General features: G+C 33.2%; 1 protein-coding gene across 4 annotated transcripts in view; it reads left to right on the forward strand.

The window, feature by feature from the left end:
* The window catches only part of PPM1A (protein phosphatase, Mg2+/Mn2+ dependent 1A), a 50,463-nt gene extending 32,970 nt beyond the window's left edge, over positions 1 to 17,493 (forward strand). For all 4 annotated transcript variants that reach the window (XM_070797687.1, XM_070797688.1, XM_070797690.1 and 1 more), the window contains exons 2-6: positions 309 to 1,162; positions 3,539 to 3,656; positions 7,803 to 7,911; positions 9,335 to 9,392; positions 10,614 to 17,493. In XM_070797687.1, the coding sequence (XP_070653788.1) occupies positions 309 to 1,162; positions 3,539 to 3,656; positions 7,803 to 7,911; positions 9,335 to 9,392; positions 10,614 to 10,643 (1,169 nt within the window). In that variant the 3' untranslated portion in view covers positions 10,644 to 17,493. The remainder of the gene's footprint in view (positions 1 to 308; positions 1,163 to 3,538; positions 3,657 to 7,802; positions 7,912 to 9,334; positions 9,393 to 10,613) is intronic.
* Positions 17,494 to 19,104: the final 1,611 nt, after the last annotated feature.

Raw genomic sequence — 19,104 nt, forward strand, 5'->3', positions numbered from 1 at the left:
TTACTTATATAAGGAAGGAGGAAAGGCAGGAAATCCCAGTTAAGGGCACTGACAGGAGGAAAGGTTAAGGGAAGGAGCATGCAAATTTGGATCCTTGTAAGTAGATTTTTTTTTTTTTTTTACTTTTTCAGAGGTTTGTGTAATAGGAATAAAACTAGATATTTGGAACCAAACTTTGGAAAATCCTGAATACTCAACTAATATTTAAACTTTCTTTGTATTTCCTTCATTCTTAAAGGTTGTTGGATATGTATTGATAGTTTGTTTATAAGACAGTTATTAACTTTTTTGTTTCTCTTCCTTTGCAGACCTAGAGAATCAAGACATAATGGGAGCATTTTTAGACAAACCAAAGATGGAAAAACATAATGCCCAGGGGCAGGGTAATGGGTTGCGATATGGGCTAAGCAGCATGCAAGGCTGGCGAGTTGAAATGGAGGATGCACATACTGCTGTGATCGGTCTGCCAAGTGGACTTGAAACATGGTCATTCTTTGCTGTGTATGATGGGCATGCTGGTTCTCAGGTTGCCAAATACTGCTGTGAGCATTTGTTAGATCACATCACCAATAACCAGGATTTTAAAGGGTCTGCAGGAGCACCTTCTGTGGAAAATGTAAAGAATGGAATCAGAACAGGCTTCCTGGAGATTGATGAACATATGAGAGTTATGTCAGAGAAGAAACATGGTGCTGATAGGAGTGGGTCAACAGCTGTGGGTGTCTTAATTTCTCCTCAACACACGTATTTCATTAACTGTGGAGACTCAAGAGGTTTACTTTGTAGGAACAGGAAAGTTTACTTCTTCACACAAGATCACAAACCAAGTAATCCGCTGGAAAAAGAACGAATTCAGAATGCAGGTGGTTCTGTAATGATTCAGCGTGTGAATGGCTCTCTGGCTGTGTCGAGGGCCCTTGGGGACTTTGATTACAAATGTGTCCATGGAAAAGGTCCTACAGAGCAGCTTGTTTCACCAGAGCCTGAAGTCCATGATATTGAAAGATCTGAAGAAGATGATCAATTCATTATTCTTGCATGTGATGGTATTTGGGATGTCATGGGAAATGAAGAGCTCTGTGATTTTGTAAGATCCAGACTTGAAGTCACTGATGACCTTGAGAAAGTTTGCAATGAAGTAGTCGACACCTGTTTGTATAAGGTAGCTAGACTTTTTTTTTTTTTAAGACAAAATGGTTTTATGGCATCTTAATTACTACTATAGTATAAAATCATCTTAGAGCCTATAGCTCAGAAATAAGTTTTTGGTACAGTTGCAGGATACTTTTCATCAATTACAAAAATAATATAGGAATACTTCTTAGAAATAAATTATCCAGTTACCATAAATGCAAGAGTTATCTGGATGTTTAATCTTTTTTAGTAACCATAATTACTTGAGTTTTTTGATATGGAATATTATCAAAGGTAAAAAGACTGTATCAAAGTGAATGTTTTCAAAAGAGGAATGGGGAGAGTTAAGCCTCATTGTCTATAAATGAAAGGCATTTTAGAATTTTAATATTTTACCATGTGATATCTCAGTATATTTATGGAAATACTTTGAGACTGCTCTAATGAATCTGTAGCACCAACAGAGAGGATTTAGTGATGATTTGGTGTTATGTAATAGAAATAGCCTTGGACATGGAGTCAGAAGAACTTGGTATGAGACTGTGTATGACTTCAGGTAAGCTCTTTAAACTATCTGGAAAATCAGTTTCTTTAATTGTTCAAGAGAGAGATATTATTACCCTGTCTTATGGGGTTGTCTGGATAATCAAATGGGATTGTGTAGATGAGCAACAGAAGGTTCTGCAGACTTAAGAGTCAGAAAGTGAAAGTGAAGTTGCTCAGTCGTGTCCGACTCGTGTGTGACCCCGTGGACTGTAGCCCACCAGGCTTCTCTGTCCATGGGATTCTCCAGGCAAGAATACTGCAGTGGGTTGCCATTTCCTTCTCCAGGGGATCTTCCCAACCCAGGAATCGAACCCAGGTCTCCTGCATTGCAGGCAGACGCTTTACCCTCTGAGCCACCAGGGAAGCCCTTGAGTCAGACCTGGAATCAAATCTTACCTCTGTTACTTTTGTACTGTACAGTCTTGAACAAATTGTTCAGCCCCTCTCAGCTATTTGAATGGAGAAAAATAGTATCTAACTCATAAGACTGGGGAATGAAATTAATGAGCTAATGTATACATGTAAACATGCTGCTCCCTTTTTAAGAAGGTTAAAATGTTACACAGCTTACTCCTTTAGCTGCAGCACTAGCACTAGAATGCAAGCCCTTGACTTGGCTGCAGTGTTCTTTCTGCCACACTGTTGTATTTTGTCAATAATGCGTACTAATTCTTTGTGGGTTTTCTTTTGTTTGTTTAAAAAATGCTGATTTTATAAAACTTTGGAGGCTATATATTTGATTTTCTTTTAAAACTCAGAAATAGTAAGTCAACATAATACTGTTCGTAGTTTTATATGCACAACTGCCAGCTATACTTAAAATCTTAATTAAAAATCAGGTTTATGTAACATCCAACACAAATCAAGTTTATGTAACATCTAACAAATATGTTTTAAAAAAATCAATAGAACGACAACTTGATAGTGCACACTGTTAATTTCTGAATTTAGGAGGAACAATACAATGCCGCTTATGTTCTTTGTCCCTTTTACTATAAAAAAGGGACAAAGTAGCATTCATTTGTTAGGTTTATCCTTTAGCACTTGAGAATTCAATACTTTGTTAACTAAATTAAAAGCTGTTTTCTTAAGAGACTTATCAGATTCAGATATTAGTAAATTATGACTCAGATTCCACTTTATCTGTTCTGCATTATGCTCTATAGAAGGTAACTCCCAGTTATTATTAATAATAGGAAAAGTCTGATTTGTGGGGAGGCCAAAATTGATTCAAGTATTGTAATTATAGTATTTTGAATATGTAGGTGTCTAAATGAATGTACTTCCTAAAAGTTAAGCCTTTTTTTTTTAAATTATGAAAATTAAAAGTTGGTTTATAAACTTTATATATGTAGTTTTATTTCTAATTCTATATTTCTACTTATAATGAAGCAAATCAATTAGTCTCACAATTTATTTTAAATGTAAATTTGTCAGGTATATGTGTAACTACAGATGAAATCATGTTGTAAAGAATATCACTAGTATTTTCTACCTTGTTGAATTCAATGTATGTGTGTATGTGTATTTGTGTTAGGTATCACTTCATGTTAAGTAGGCCACCAGTAAATGTTCAGAAATATTTATTTTATAGAACTTTAAAAAATTATTGTTGCAGTAGAGTTTAACCTGTAGTGTTTCTTTCCTGTCTTTTGGAGTGTTGGTTATTCTATATACCATAGGTACTATATATGTATTTGGGGGGGTGCCCTTCCACATGTGCATATATATTTTTCTCTCCTTATAAACAATATACGTTTTCACTAGAACAAGCATAATTGACATGGCTGTAAAGGTTCTCAAGGCTTTGAAGAGCAAAAAGGAAACAAAATGTTTTCTCAAACTTTTTTCTTCCCAGGGAAGTCGAGACAACATGAGTGTGATATTGATCTGTTTTCCAAATGCACCCAAAGTATCGCCAGAAGCAGTGAAGAAGGAGGAAGAGTTGGACAAATACCTGGAAAGCAGAGTAGAAGGTGGATCATTTAACAAAAAATAAGTAGCTTTATTAAAGAAAAACCTCAGCATAATCAAACTTTTATAACATGTTAACTTTTAGGTCTTTACGTACGTGACTTTGACATTTGGTGTTTAGTGTACAGAAGTGGGAAAGGGCGTTTCTGTAGTAGCTGTTGAGGTATTTGTTACTGTCCTATTACAGTTATATTAGAAATAACAAGTATGGCCCAGTACATTCTGTTCAGGATACTTGGTAAAGTGTTTGTATGCTTTCAAATTCTTGATTAATTCACTGGCATGAATAATCTTATGCCAGGAAAGTCTGATTTATGGTTTATTATAAATAGATTATTTATGATGGTGATAATTTGAATGCCATCTTTTGTGTAAAGCTGTGTTTATGAATTTAACATCTTTGGGACTTTTAAAATAAGAACTTGAAGATCATAGCCTGGTTATTAATACCTTTCATGTGCCACAGCTTTTAAAAATTTATTTTAAACTATTTCAAAGCTTCTTGCCTAAGCCATAAACTGCCTCACCTAGACAACATAAACCTGAATAGAAGACATACTAGGTCTCTACCTGGCAGAAATGTAAATACTGAATAAAATCAAGAAATTAAGTTGGAAATTACAGAAGTGTATTTATCATAATTCTACAGATTACTTTGAGACAATTAGAAAGGCTGCCTTCAAATATTTGAAAAGTGTTAAAATAATTATTGATGCAGCTGCTATTTGGTATAAATATTAAGTATCCCCAGAGAATTACAGTTTATTGCATATATGCAATAAGTATGTAGATTATACAGTTTCTTTAAGCAGGAAAAACTTGACATGCCTATGATAGTGTTAAAATGCATTTTTGGGGGGGGCTCCTAATGTTATTACTTTGCACGTTAAAGACCTTTAATAGCATGTAAACATTGATACACTATTAAAGACCTTTAATACCATGTAAACATTGATATACTATATACTTAAATCCTGTTGTGCCTGCATTATTAAAATTAATATGCACTTTAATTTTGTTTTCTCTCTTTTTACTGTTTGATACCAGTTATAATTAGTCTGGTGTTAGAATGGTGATTGGTTTTGATTTCCAGTACTGTCTTAGAGTTGCTATTTTGTTTTTTACTTCTCTCCCCTACTTGATAGTGATATATCTATTAATAGTATATACGTAGTATTTAGTATTTCACTTACTGAGCATACTATTCAATGAGTTTGTCTCCTCACTATTACCAAGGGTCTTGGAAATTCTTGGTTTTAAATAATTCATATCAGTTTGAGTTATTTATACATAATACAGTAAGAAAATATTTAGAATGCTACCAAGTTACAGCACATTGGTTCACACTGCTTGTTCTTAGAAAAATACAAAATCTGAAGAGGAATATATATTGGGATATGTTGATATTTAATTTATTGGCACTTTAACTTGAGTGTACATGTTTTCTTATTGATTTAAAGAAATACCGACTTTAGTTTTATTTACTAAGAAATCGAGTCAAATTTTAGAAATGAATTGCTGCTTTTTCTCTTTAGTGTGCACTCTTAAGTTTGATGCAATTATAAATAATTGCTTTAGATAGGTAATTTTATGTTATAATGTAAAGTTTTATATTGCCTATTATCAAGTAAGAATTGCCATCTGAACAAAATTTACATTAGTACTCAATATTTTGGGTATGCTGAAGTTTTGTTATATTTGTACTGTTCAATTGGAGATTATTATGTCAGAAATACAATATTCTTTACCAAGGTAGATTTGATGAGACTGCATCTAAATATTATATTAATTAAGATCACTACTATATTTAAAAACATAGAAAGAATGTAGCTATTTGCATTGTAAAAATTGTTTTGTGTCTTAAAAAGTGATAAATACTGCAGTCAGCTTTTAAAACAGGCACTGAATATCTTTTTCTATTTTTCTTTCTTTAAATACATGCCTTCACTAAATTGCTGTGACCTACTAAACCTTATTTTATTTGCATTGAATACTTTTGGCTTCTCTGTCCACACCACAGAAAAGGACAAAGGCTTAAAAGCTCTCCTATGATCTACGAAATATATTTGATTCTCTAGGGTTGTGAAAAGATGTAGCTCATAATTTAAACCATACCACTTAAGGCTGTGGTCCTTCTAAGCCAATTTAAGAGGATATCTGTGTTGTTTATATATTTTTATTTGCTACTGACTACACAAGCTTTAAAGTTTCTAATTTGGAGATAACTGATAAAATTTCTCAGACTTGGCAGAGGGAAGTGAGGAGGAGCAGCATATATGAGCATGTGAAACGTAGATCTTCTATACACATATATTCTTTAATAAAAGCATTCTGTCTTTTTACAATTCTAATTGAAATGTATGGTCCAAGAACAGTTAAAGGACTATTTCTTAAAAATTCCTTTTCTTTATTTTTTAAAGCAGAAAGAAGTAAGGCTAGTGTAGTGTTAAATGCTCAGATAGTTTAAATATATTGTCCCATGTGAAATAGGAGATATGACTGTTTTTAAAGTCTTATTTTTTTAAAGAATTTGTCTTCCTGTAATTTTCTTCACAGTTAAAATATCCTAACTTTTATATTTTAACAAAGAAGGTATATAATACATCAAATATAGATGATTCAAGGTAATGTTTTTAGATTTGAAAACATCAATTGAATTTATCATCAGTGTTCATTTATATTGTATCTAGTTATCTGTCCAATAATTGTACTGGCTTAGCAGAGACTGTATGTTAAGTGTATTACAGCTTTAGATTGTGAAATTGTGCAGTTTAGGTAAACATCAAATTCCTTTATTTTTGTACAGCAAATTTCCAGCATTAGAATCTTGTAGAATAAATATACTAGATGTTAAAATTATACAATAAAGGAACTTGGCAAACCAAATCTGAGATCCTTGCTTTTTGTTCAGATTTAAGACTGGTTTAAAAAAAGAGATGGTAAAATTTGGCCTTAATCCTAAAAAGGACAATTTGAGCCATTTAAAGAAGTATGGGTAGCAGCGTCTGTCTTTTAATATGTGCCTTTAATGATGAATTAATATTTTGAAACTTGATAGAAGAAAGAAAGATCTTTACATGCATTGTTATTTTCAACGGTATTTACAGATTGAGAACTAGAACGATATCCAATGATAACAAAGAAAATTTCTTAGTGTAAATAATGGAAAACAAAAAATCGAACATATAACCACAAATACTCTTGGCATGATCTTATGTTTAGAATAAATATGCTAAAACTCCAGGTAAAGACTTCTTGGACTTAAAGTGAATAATTTGAGCACTCTTTAAGTTGTGCACAATGGGTTGGTATTCTGTGGTATGAATGACAATATGCATCTGCGTGGCAATACTGTAGATCATATCACTCTCCCATTTCATAACAATGTTTTAAAATTAACAATTTTAAATACAGTTGTATGGTTTATCAAATTTTTTGTTTTTAAAAAAACTTACCATGAAGTTTAGACTTTTTTCCATTCTGTAGGCTTTGTTCAGATAATCAACAGGAAATGGTATTTATCTGTTTATTGCTTAAAGATACTTTAGACAGAAGTTAAGCTGCGAGTAGTGTTCAAGTGTATGACCTATTCTGCCCATGCTACTTAAGTATCATTTTGTAAATATAAACATGTAAATATGATTTGTGTTAGTGTATCATCAGTAAATCCCACATACTTATAGGGTTTCTTTTTTCTTTTTTAAGATCTTGAAATTGTTTATTTTTTTTTAATCTGTGTATTGTATTTTCAGAGCAAAATTCAGGAAACATGTTTCCAGTCTAATTAGAGGAGTTAATCTCCTCAGAAGTAACTAGCTGGCATCTTAAGAGGAATATCCTCATGTGTACACACGTATCCCCGATTATGTACTTTATTGATTTTAATACGAAATTTTTTCACATTTTTAATCTTGTTTATATTTGGTCTTTGAAGTTAATCTGGAAAGTATTGTATCTCTTGTATCATTTTATACATCCTTTTGTCATCAATTTTCAAAGTTCAATTTGATTTTTCTTTCCTTGTACTAGTTTAGAAAATCTCAGATGTGGTATATGCCATCTTTAAAAACCTAAGTTATCTTTGTTTCATTTTATTATTATTATTAAGTTTGAATAACACTTACAAAAAAAGTACTTCTGATTCCCAGAAATCATAAAGAAGCAGGGGGAAGGCGTCCCTGACTTAGTCCATGTGATGCGCACATTAGCGAGTGAGAACATACCCAGCCTCCCACCAGGGGGTGAACTGGCAAGCAAGTAAGTTACATTTTGAATACTCATAGCATTTGTCTCAGTACATGAAAATGTTTGGCGTCCGTAGGTCAGATTCATATTTACATAATTTCTAAAGTGACTTTAGAATGTTTAACTTGTGGTTCATTGCTTTTCAGTGTTAATGATATATGGTGCTTATCTAGAATAGGTATCAGAATATCATTGTAACTAATTATACTGAAGACTGTCTTCAGTGGAGGCTTAGATTACACTGATTATTTCATAATAGTGTAAATGAGATAATACAGTAAAATAAAATTTTAAACTAAATTACATAGTGCTATAAAATTCCAGGTGTCAGTATTATTCCTACTATAATTTGATTTTGTTAATCCCTGGATAACTGAATACCCCATGGATGAGCATCTGTCTCTTCCTGCACCTGGACCATTTCTCTGTATCTGATTTTCCTGATGTTTTTGGATGTCGATGCTGGTTGCTTGGGTTTTGGTGTGAAGGAAGATAGGTAGATGCATTTCTTGTTTTTTTCTCTCTGTACTTTAGTTCATAGAACTGGACTTAATCTGTGTTAAATATTAACCTTACATCTTTGTAAACTGCAGTGGAGACTTTACACAGTTTTACAATTCAAGGCTTAAGACATTTTTACCTCAGATATCCATGTAATTGATCTACAAAGATATATTGACAAATTTCCTTGTTTCTCTACTTGTTCTGTGAGTGTAGCCATGTTTTTAAAAATATCATGTAATTGTTCAAAACTTCCTGTTTGAAGCATTTATATCTTGGAAATTGTTTCTTCCAATAAGATATTCTGTGAAATGATTGAATATAAAATTGCTTCAAGTCAGTTTTGTAAGTGGGGAGGCTATAATTCAGAAGTACCACTACCGATTCTTATTTCTAATAAAATATTATTCAAAAAGTAATTACTAGACTTGCCAGGGAAATGTCATATTTGACATTTCAGTTTTAATAGAGCTTTTTTAAAGGGGCATTATGAAAAGCAGAAACCTATATGTAAAATATCTAAATTATTTTACTATAACAGATGTTGAAGTTATATCTACTTCAAAACATTCAACTCTTAACCAGAATATATTATTTTTTAAGAAATATATCATCATTTTTGACTTATAAAAACTAAATGCCAGTTCAAATAGACATAGACCATATAGACTGATTTTTTTTTTCCAAGCCATGACTTTTTTCTTCTATTAATTGTATTAGTAGAATGGTACATTTTAGAATAAATTCACCTGTATTTCAACAATGGGGCCCAAATATCTTAAGATAAGGCTCTGTTATTGGCAGTAAGAAATATAAGTAAAATAATTTGTGAATGATTATCCTTGACATTTTAATGAACACCTGGCTATGAGTTATTAAGCAGTCTTGTGCTCTGAAGAATTAACTTTCTGTATTTTTTTTTTTCTAAATTTAGGCGGAATGTAATTGAAGCCGTTTACAATAGACTGAATCCATACAAAAATGATGACACCGTAAGTAACATTTTAGCTCCTCTGCTTTCCCTTCCCTTCCACTCTAAATGCATATCCTTGCTACCTATTTTTGCAGAGCTGTTTATTGCACCCATTCTCTTACACACACCCCTGATTGATTGCTCTACACTCTGCCTGTATCACAGTTGTAGTGCTTGAGGACATTAATCATGGTGAGTGGCCATTTAACTCAAACAGGAGGAAAGTCCCTTTTAATTATTTTTTTAAGCCTCTTCAAGCAATCAACTTCAGAAGTTTTTTCCCACTAAATATTTTTTTGAAGTTGGGAGTATCTCTGCTCAGTTTCTTGAATTGATTCTGAGTTTTGTAAGCAGCTGCAACAGAACCTCAGAATGCCCATCTCCATTAATACCCATTCTTTGCCAGGAACCCTACACATTTCATTTAAATACTAAAGTAGAGAATTCTGTTTATATAAAGATGTTTAGAATGCTGTATTCTCCAATTAGGGCTTCCCTGGTGGCTCAGCAGTAAAGAATCTGCCTGCCAATGCAGGAGATGCAGGTTTGATCCCTGGGTTGGGAAGATCTATTGGAGAAGGAAATGGCAACCCACTCCAGCATTCTTGCCTGGGAAATCCCATGGACAGAGGAGCCTGATGGGCTGTAGTCCATGGGGTTGCAAAAGAGTCAGACATGACTGAGTGACTAAACTACAGCAACATTCTTCAATTAAGTTTTCTATTACAATTCGATTGTACTGTTGTGATTACAAAAAACTGGTAACTTAAAATCATTTCAGCCTGGCTCTGAAATATTTTATATACTGCATTATGAAGCATCCTCAAATCTCTTGTTACTTGAGGTTTTCATGCAATAAAAATTTATAAAGATAATATTCTAAAAATAAATTGGGTTTATTGAAGAGAAAAATAAAATTCTTTCTGGTAATTTATTGGTTTAGAAATACATTTGGTCAACCTCATCGTAAAATCTTATATTAAATATTTTACTCCAAAACCAAACCAAAAGGTTCTTGTTGTTTAGTCTCTAAGTTGTGTCCGATTCTTTTGCCTTGTAACAATTCTTGGAACAGATTATATATTGATATTTCATAAACACATGTACATATATACTATAGAAAACATTTATATTCTAAAGATCAATCTTACAAAACCTTATCTTTCTGCATTACCCAGAAAATAATGCATCTTTAAGTTTTAATTTAGTTCATTGTTTTGCTTTGTTTCCTTCAATAAAGGACTCTACATCAACTGATGATATGTGGTAAAACTGCTCATCTAGCCATGGAGTTTACCTTCACCTCCAAAGGAGAGTACAGCTCAACTTCATTGAACCTTTTAAACATCCATCCTCAACTTTAAAGAAGGGCATATATGACATGGGTGAGAATGATTACACCAGAGAACTTCAGCAGTACAACAGCTAGCCCAGAACTGATTTTTTTTGTTGTTGTAAATTTGAGACTTATGTAAACGTGATTTCAAACCATAATTCATATGTTGTAAATCAGACTCCAGCAATTTTTGTTGTATGATTTTGTTTTTTGTAAAGTGTAATTGTCCTTGTACAAAATGCTCATATTTAATTATGAACTGCTTTAAATCACTATCGAAGTTATAAGAAATATTTGGCTTATTGTGTGATGCAACAGATATATAGTCCTTTCAAGTCATGTTGTGTTTGGACTTGGGGTTGGGACAGGAAGAGCAGCAGCCGTGTCAGCTAGACACTCACATGTGCACCTGATTATGGAGAATTATTCCAGAATATTATTACAAAGCTGAATATCCAGGGAGTTAATTGCAAACTATTTTAATGTTCTTGGCAGTGGGATTGGAATTGTTGATAAAGTTGATCCCTTCATTTAACTGTCTTTTAGGTTCTCTCCTTGTTGCCATGAGTATTGCAGGTAATAGAATATATTCATAAGAATATCAATCTTGGGGCTAAAATGCCTTGATTCTTTGCACCTCTTTTACAAGTCCTTACATTTAATTACTAATTGATAAGCAGCAGCTTCCTACAAATAGTAGGAGACTGCCACATTTTTGCTATCATGATTGGCTGGGCCTGCTGCTGTTCCTAGTAAGATATTCTGAATTCCATTTTATCAATAAAGCTTGATTTAACAAACAAGAAATTTAATCATGTATGTGTAATTCCTCCTTTACTCCGCCCTTATTTTAAAACACCATACCATTGTAAATGAGAAGTTTCTTATGGGGAAAGATGTTAGTCTCTTAATTGGAAAATACTGTTACTCAAGGCATAGATGGAACTGGTTCCCTTCTATTAGAAAGACTATAAAAGATTTAAGTCTATGTTGTTCCTTGATCTATTTTTAAGTGGGTTTCTTTCTGGCTACTTATTTTTTCATTAAGATGTGTATCAGCTTGAATTTGCCTACTGTATAATTAAAATAATTGTCAAAGCTTGACAATCTAACAGTGGTAGGGGCGTGTGCGTTTGTGTGTGTGTGTGTGTGTGTGTGTGTGTGTGTGTGTGTGTGTGTGTGTGTGCACGCGTGCCTGTGACTTTAAGTGGCCCATGTCTTTAGAATCCAGGTAGTTAAGATGTATTTAGTGATTTGAAATACTGCATGTTGATGATAATTAGCAGTTGGCCTTTAAAAATAAGTTCCAACAGCTTAAAGAGTTGTAGATATAAAAATAACCTAATTTAGGTTTCAATTCCTCTGATTAAGCATGTGAAAGTACGTTTTAAAATCTGTCACATTGAAAAGACTACTGCTCTGTGCTCTTCTGTATTTTTGTCTCTTTGGGTTGAATATTGTATTTACTCACCATTTAATTTAATCATTCAGTAAGCAGACTCCCCACTCAGTTCAGTTCAGTCGCTCAGTCGTGTCTGACTCTTTGCGACCCCATGAACCGCAGCACGCCAGGCCTCCCTATCCATCACCAACTGCCGGAGTCTATCCAAACCCGTGTCCATTGAGTCAGTGATGCCATCCAACCATCTCAACCTCTGCCGTCCCCTTCTCCTCCTTCCCTCAATCTTTCCCAGATTCCCCACTACAAACCTCTTAAAATGTAAGATTTAAATACAACACCAAATATAAAATCAAAACTGTATATAAAAAGTAGTATAATTTTGTTATATTTGGTTTTTTTCCTAACTTGGAAATATACATATTTGTATATATAACCTTCAAAACTAATGTAAGGTTAGAGAAGTGTTGGAAACAATAATGTGATATGTCTCAGACTTAAGTAGTTACATACCAGCAAAATCTTTCCATTATCCATCTTATTTGTGAGGTGATTAAATATAACTTAATTGTATTTAATTTATGTCTTAAGCCAGCATGAAGAAAAACAAGTATTATTTATATTTAGAAATCCGTAACAGTTGAAATTACAGACACAATTCTGTACTTTACTTACACATAAATGCTTAATGTCTAAATCTGTGGTAGGGTACAAAGTATGATAATGTTCTAAGTTACAACTTTGTAAGCATCCTAATGTACATTTAATGAACACCAGTGCTTCTAGTATAGATTACGAGTGCTGAAAATTAAATTCCTATTATAATTCCTTAATTTTTTAAGTAGACTCAAGTTTTTAGTTATGGAAATTTCAAAAACTTGAACAGGATTTTGAGATGCAAAATCTTAAATCATAACTGAAATATGTGATGGAAAGCTATATTTCAAACCATTGTAGTATATTTAGTGACTTTTTAATTTGAGAGTCTTTTAAAAAGAGGGGGTTAAAAATTCCTCTCTCAGAATTATTAGTACTGAAATTAGGCCTGGAAGTGAGAGAAAACTGTGTTAAGCATGATCTAAGAAGACTAAATCTTTTCCATGTGAGTCAACATTGCCATACTAGATAGAATTTTTCATTATAAAAGTACAGGAAGGAAGGAAGCATTATAACGGCAGAGTGTGTGTTTTCTTGATTCCTGGGGCTCATGGTGTGTGGGGAACCAGCACACTTTTTAAAGGCACTTTTGCACCTCTGTCGTGCATTTCCCTTTTGTACCACTTAAATTTTTGACCTCCTATCCCCTTTTGTGTGCTAATTAGCGACTCAGGGCAATGCCTCTATTTTTTTATATGTTTGATATTTTCTTTGGAGGGAAAAAGTTCTTGTGTGATGATAACATACTATTCAAATGTAGTTTCATTTAAATGTTTTAACTTTGCTGCTTTTAATAGGACATTCATTTTGTATAGCAGATTCTTGCTACCCTAATAACATTAATAATTTCACTGATCTCTTGCTGTATTTTAGCAAGGTAGGCTCTCTTAATTTCCACTTTCTTAGGGAGTATACTTTTACAGATAACAGAAGCAGTTCTCAATATTAGCATTAATTTTAAAAATCTAAGTGGTATTTTTCTTACTCAGCTTTAGAACTGTTTGAAAGTCATTTTTAATTATGATGCATTAATTTGTTATTAGAGTTCTGTGCAATTAGTGTACTGCTCACTTAATTTTTTTTTTTACTAACTTCATAAAATTAAGAAATTTGGGTTAAAGAACAAATCGACTATGTAATTCAAATAATGTGAATTATAGCAGTACTTTCAGTGATCATCCATCCATTCACCTTTTCTACAAAATTAAGTATTAATTGCAACATGCTCTTCTAGGGTAAGCACCTTGGAACTATCAAGAAATGAATAGGTCCTTGCTCTCAAGGAGTTTACATTTGAATAGAATTTATAATCTAATGTATGTTAATATCATAACTGGATCACTCATCCAAGAAATAGCTACTGCCCACCTGCTCTCTGCCAGATACTTTCCTGAACAAGGTGGGTCTGCCCGAAGAGCTTATCTGCAGTTCCTTAGTCACTTGAAAACCCTTTTGTTTTATTCTCCTCAGAGTTAAAAATCTTATTCAAAAGAAAATTTTACTTTGCATAGGAATAAAATTGGATTGATGAGGCTCATGTCTCTTCAGTGTGCTTGACTGCCTTTAATGAATGGCTTAGACTTCCTGCTGACAGCAGCAAATCATAGAAATAAGGTTAATGTATTTCTTAGAAGTATCCAACCCTGGGAATAGGAGTTTAAGGCATTTGAAAACATATATCTAGGACTTCCCTGGTGGTCCAGTAGTTAAGATTCCAGGCTTCCAATGCAGGGTGCGTGGGTTCAATCCCTGGTCAGGGAACTAAGATTCCACATGCTACATGGTGCAGACAAAAAAGTTAAAAAAATAAAAAGTAAAAACATCTATCTAACCTTATTTTACCAAAAATCTGTATTTTCTTGAAAAAACACTGCCAGTGTTAATATCTAATTTTAGCTAAGTGATTACTGTGTTTTAATTTTTTCAAAATAATTTTACTGACCATCTTTACAGAACAAATTCATATAGAAATTCTATTTGTAGTTTCTGAAGGAACTGATGAAACTGGTTACAGGGTTTTTTTGTTTTAATTTTGAATTTCATGGTGTTGTATACTTCTAATTCATAAAGTTTGAATGAGAGGTTTAAACCTTTAATGTTTTGATTGCCATTTGTACAGTATTATGTTAGGATTTGGAATTAGAAAATATTATGTAAATATTTCCATATATAAATGTTTCTCATTAGATTTTTCTTCAAAGCAAACTTTCAGAGTTGCATATGCTTTTGCTTTCAAATACTGCTGGTGAGATGACCATTTTTAAATTAAGTGATCTAGTCTTCTAATTAAGTTTTTCTTTTAGGCATTAGAAAGACTTTATAGTTTAAAACTTAAGCTTAATTTTACTTCTTTCTATAATGTGGTATGAGTTTAGAGTTGTATTTAATTTTTATATACAATACTTCAGAATATGCTTGAAAGATTTAAGAATACATTTTCTAAATATTATGAGAATAATACTGTATTTTTTCATTGGGTCAGAACAGTAAGTCTCAGTTATGTGTTATTACCAATAGAATGCTACACAAAGATGATGGAAGGCATTTGGCTCCACTTTTGTTCCCTTTGACACAGATTCCTTCCCTTTTCCCTGTTTTATGTATTTAGTGTCCTCTGCTCTCATATTTTCCTAATTATATTACCAGCAGGTAGGAGTATGCCAGTTAGAAACATTCTTATTAAAACTGAAATTGTAGTTGACAGCTTACACTTTTATAAAAGTGGGGGAAAAGGTTAACTTGATATAACAACAGAGTGACATTTTTATGTCACTCCCCTATGGAAATGTTGCTTCATTTCCTCTACTACCCTCTTGGTGGCTTCTTTTTTTTTTTTTTCAAACCCAAACAGGCCAATTCCATTTTCTTGAGCAAGAAAGCTTAGTGCATTACCTCACCAAGCCAATTAATAACTGTGTAAACGTGGGCTGAAAATGGGAAAATGTGGGAAAAGGAGTGGGAAGATGCCAGTGAGGAGGACAGAGGAAGATTACTCTTAATTATTTAAAAAGCCATAGAAAAGTCTTCCTTGGACCTAGCTTATATTAATAAGAACTGTTGCATCACATAAACCAGCAAGAACCAATCTTTGCTTTTGCAGATTGTTTGATTTTTCTAGCAAGTCAGATGATAAAAAAAATACTGCTTCTCCAGCACAGAAACAACTGAGAAAAAGAAGTGTTTCAGTTCTTTTCATTGTTCCAAAAGCCAGTGTTCTATAATAGCTTTCTCACTGAACTGAATGTTTAGGAAAATTGTTTAAAAAAAATTTTTTTTTAACATAGTCCTCCTCATCCAGTGAAGAACTTTTAGTAACATTCATATTTGTAAGGTACTATCTGAAGTTAGATTTGTGTAAGAAATTGGGTAGCTGCAGAACAAAGTTAGTACTATTTTAATTAGGTATAATGAATGGCACAAATTATCGCAATGCTTCTAAACCTTTTAGGGTCACAGGCCCTTTGAGAATGAATAATCCTAGGAATTTGTCACCCAGGAAAATGCATAGAATGCAAATAACTCCTCAAAGTTTCCAGTATTGTAGTGGTTCATGGGCTCCTGGTTGAGACCCTATACTACAATACAACAGGGCACATCAGCCTTTCTCCTTCAAAGCCCATAAAAAATACATCAAGGATGTCAAAATAATTTGAGTCTATTTTAAAGAATAGTTTCCATATTTAAAAGGTAGAAGAGGTAGACAGGAGTCTAGGCTAGGATTAATTGATATTAATTATGTTAATATCAGTATTAACATATTCTTTAAAAAATTTGTATCTTGAGGGCTGGAAAGAGAATGATTAGTATCCGGGCTAGTTTTGGAGGATAACATCATTTCTAAATTTGCCACTTTTGAATCTCAACAGACAAGAGGTAAAACAAATGTTTATGGAACATTTCTGACCTGTGTAGTATAGATTTAATATATTCACAAACAGCACATTTGACTGTCAGATCTCACTCAGGTTTTAAGATTTCAAGCTTCCTTGTGTCAGAGTTTATTAAGTATTTAATTCACTTCAAATTCTGAGGAATTAGGTATTTACTGATACAGAATTTTAAAACAGGATCTAACGTACAGCCACCAATGTACAGGATTATGAGATTTAAACATAACTGCCATGAAAAAATGGATTAGCTTGTTGCATTTGTTGCCAAAATTGATGTTTGGTTACAGTATATGTAATTCCCATTTGTGGGAATTTTGAAACAGAGAGACTGTTGTCTTACCTGATTAGCCCTTACCTAAGTCAACAGCGTATCTGCAGCAGAATAGCTTATTTATAGTAATATGCCCGAATACTGGTTGGTTTCACTCTTGAAATTATTTCAATTAATTTGTATAAATGTTATGAGTGGAGAGACCATGTTAAAAGCATGTTGCATTATATATTTTTCTAAATCCATACATGTAAAACTAATACAGAAGTATTTCCTAAACACAGTGTATAACAAAATTCTCCACAGTAATTCACCTACTGTTTGTAGTTTATGTGATCCAGACTCTTAAAGAAATTCCATTAATGTATATGTTGTATTTTGTACATTTCCTGGTCCAAAGAAAGTATGTAAATTCAGTTCTGACTTTTAAGAATGTACTTTTTGTTTTCAAGTCCATTGAAGAAATCACATTCAACTTGTGAGTGGTTATAGATTGTATGAAATGGAAAATAGAAATAATTCTAGCTTGCAAAACTGGTGCCACCAAATAAACAGGCAATTGCATAATGTGTGTGTATCTATGATTGTTTGATACTGCAAGCAGCATTTTGTTTTGCCAAGAAACCTGGAAATTTTGAATTTATTCATTAGGAGACCTTAAGAAAATTTTTGTTCAATTGAACTTGGTTAATTTGCTTAAAAGAAGATAGATCTGATAGTTAATGATTTGAACTAGAATTGTCCCTCCCTGATTTTAGGAAGATAACTGAAAGCCTGGAAGTTCAGATTGATGGTTATTTTCATGAAAACATCCCAGAAATAAAAAAAAGCCATAAGTTGTTCCTCTTGGCAAGAACATCTCATTTGTCATGTTGTGAATGTATATTTCTTACTCCCTTAAAGAGTTGAGACTGCGTGGGGAGTGGCCTGGAAAAGGACTTCTCCACCTAGCTAGTATCCCTGGTATAGTGCCCTTCTCAGTAGACACTTGGGTGTTTAGGGTGCTTGCTTCCTCTGCTCATTCTGAAAATTGGTTGTACTACCTCTGCCCTGTGTTCATTCATGTCTGAAAGTGTGACTTATTTTATAAGCTTGTATAATTAGAGGGCTTTTAGAGTACATTGAATTGATGATGTAAGTGAAGTTCTATGAACTGCAAGGGCTTATTTTGTTCATTTGCAATTTGTAATGAAAACACAATAATGAGACATCATAACCAAAGGCAGCAAGTCTTATAGCTAAGTAAAATTGAAGTAAATAAGGATTAGTTTACTTTATGCGTAACTAGTATCCGTTCACTTGTCAAAGTGTGTTCTGCAGTTTTGTTTTTGATTTTTTGTAGTTAATCTTTTGAATGTTGAACCTAGGTTTTTGTGGGGTCTTTTGTGTTTTTTTTAGTAAAAAATGTTGATTTCAGTTGTCTCTCTCAATTAGTCACATACTGAGAAACTGATACTGGGGTACCTTCTTTTTTTCTTTGTTATCACTTAAGACTTGAAATTCCCATCAAATCACAGACATTTTAATTCTAGTTAAAAAGTCTATTCTTAGATGTGAAAGTGAAGTCACTCAGTCGTGTCCGCCTCTTTGTGACTCCATAGACTGTAGCCTACCAGGCTCCTCTGTCCATGGGATTTTCCAGGCAGTAGTACTGGAGTGGATTGCCATTTCCTTGTCCAGGAGATCTTCCCAACCCAGGGCTCGAACCAGGGTCCTCCCGCATTGCAGACAGACGCTTTACCGTCTGAACCACCAGGGAAGTTCATTATTAGATTAACTACCCTGAAAACCTTGGCATGAATGCCCTCTGTAGAATTTGGTTTTCTTGCCTCACAACCACACAGTTAACCATAAACTGGTAAAAGATTTGTGTTCTGCTGCCTATTGTCTACATGAGACTCATATTTATTCTCATACCTAATATGACGCTATTCAGAGTATCGACAAAGCTTTTTATAAGATTGTGTTTCATGTTACTGTTACCTAAATGGTGCATTAGCTAAACACACTAAATGTGTGTCATTCTCTGCTGTAGTTGGGGTACCAGGTTGGGTCTTTCAGATACATCATTTTCTCTATGGCCTTCCTTATAGCTACACAGATGTTTTTCTAGACACTTGATTCAGTGAAATTGCCAATATTTGATCATTTTTGATCTACCAAAATGGCCGTTTTTAT

Source organism: Bos indicus, chromosome 10 (genome assembly GCF_029378745.1).
Source record: "Bos indicus isolate NIAB-ARS_2022 breed Sahiwal x Tharparkar chromosome 10, NIAB-ARS_B.indTharparkar_mat_pri_1.0, whole genome shotgun sequence".
NCBI lineage: Eukaryota > Metazoa > Chordata > Mammalia > Artiodactyla > Bovidae > Bos > Bos indicus.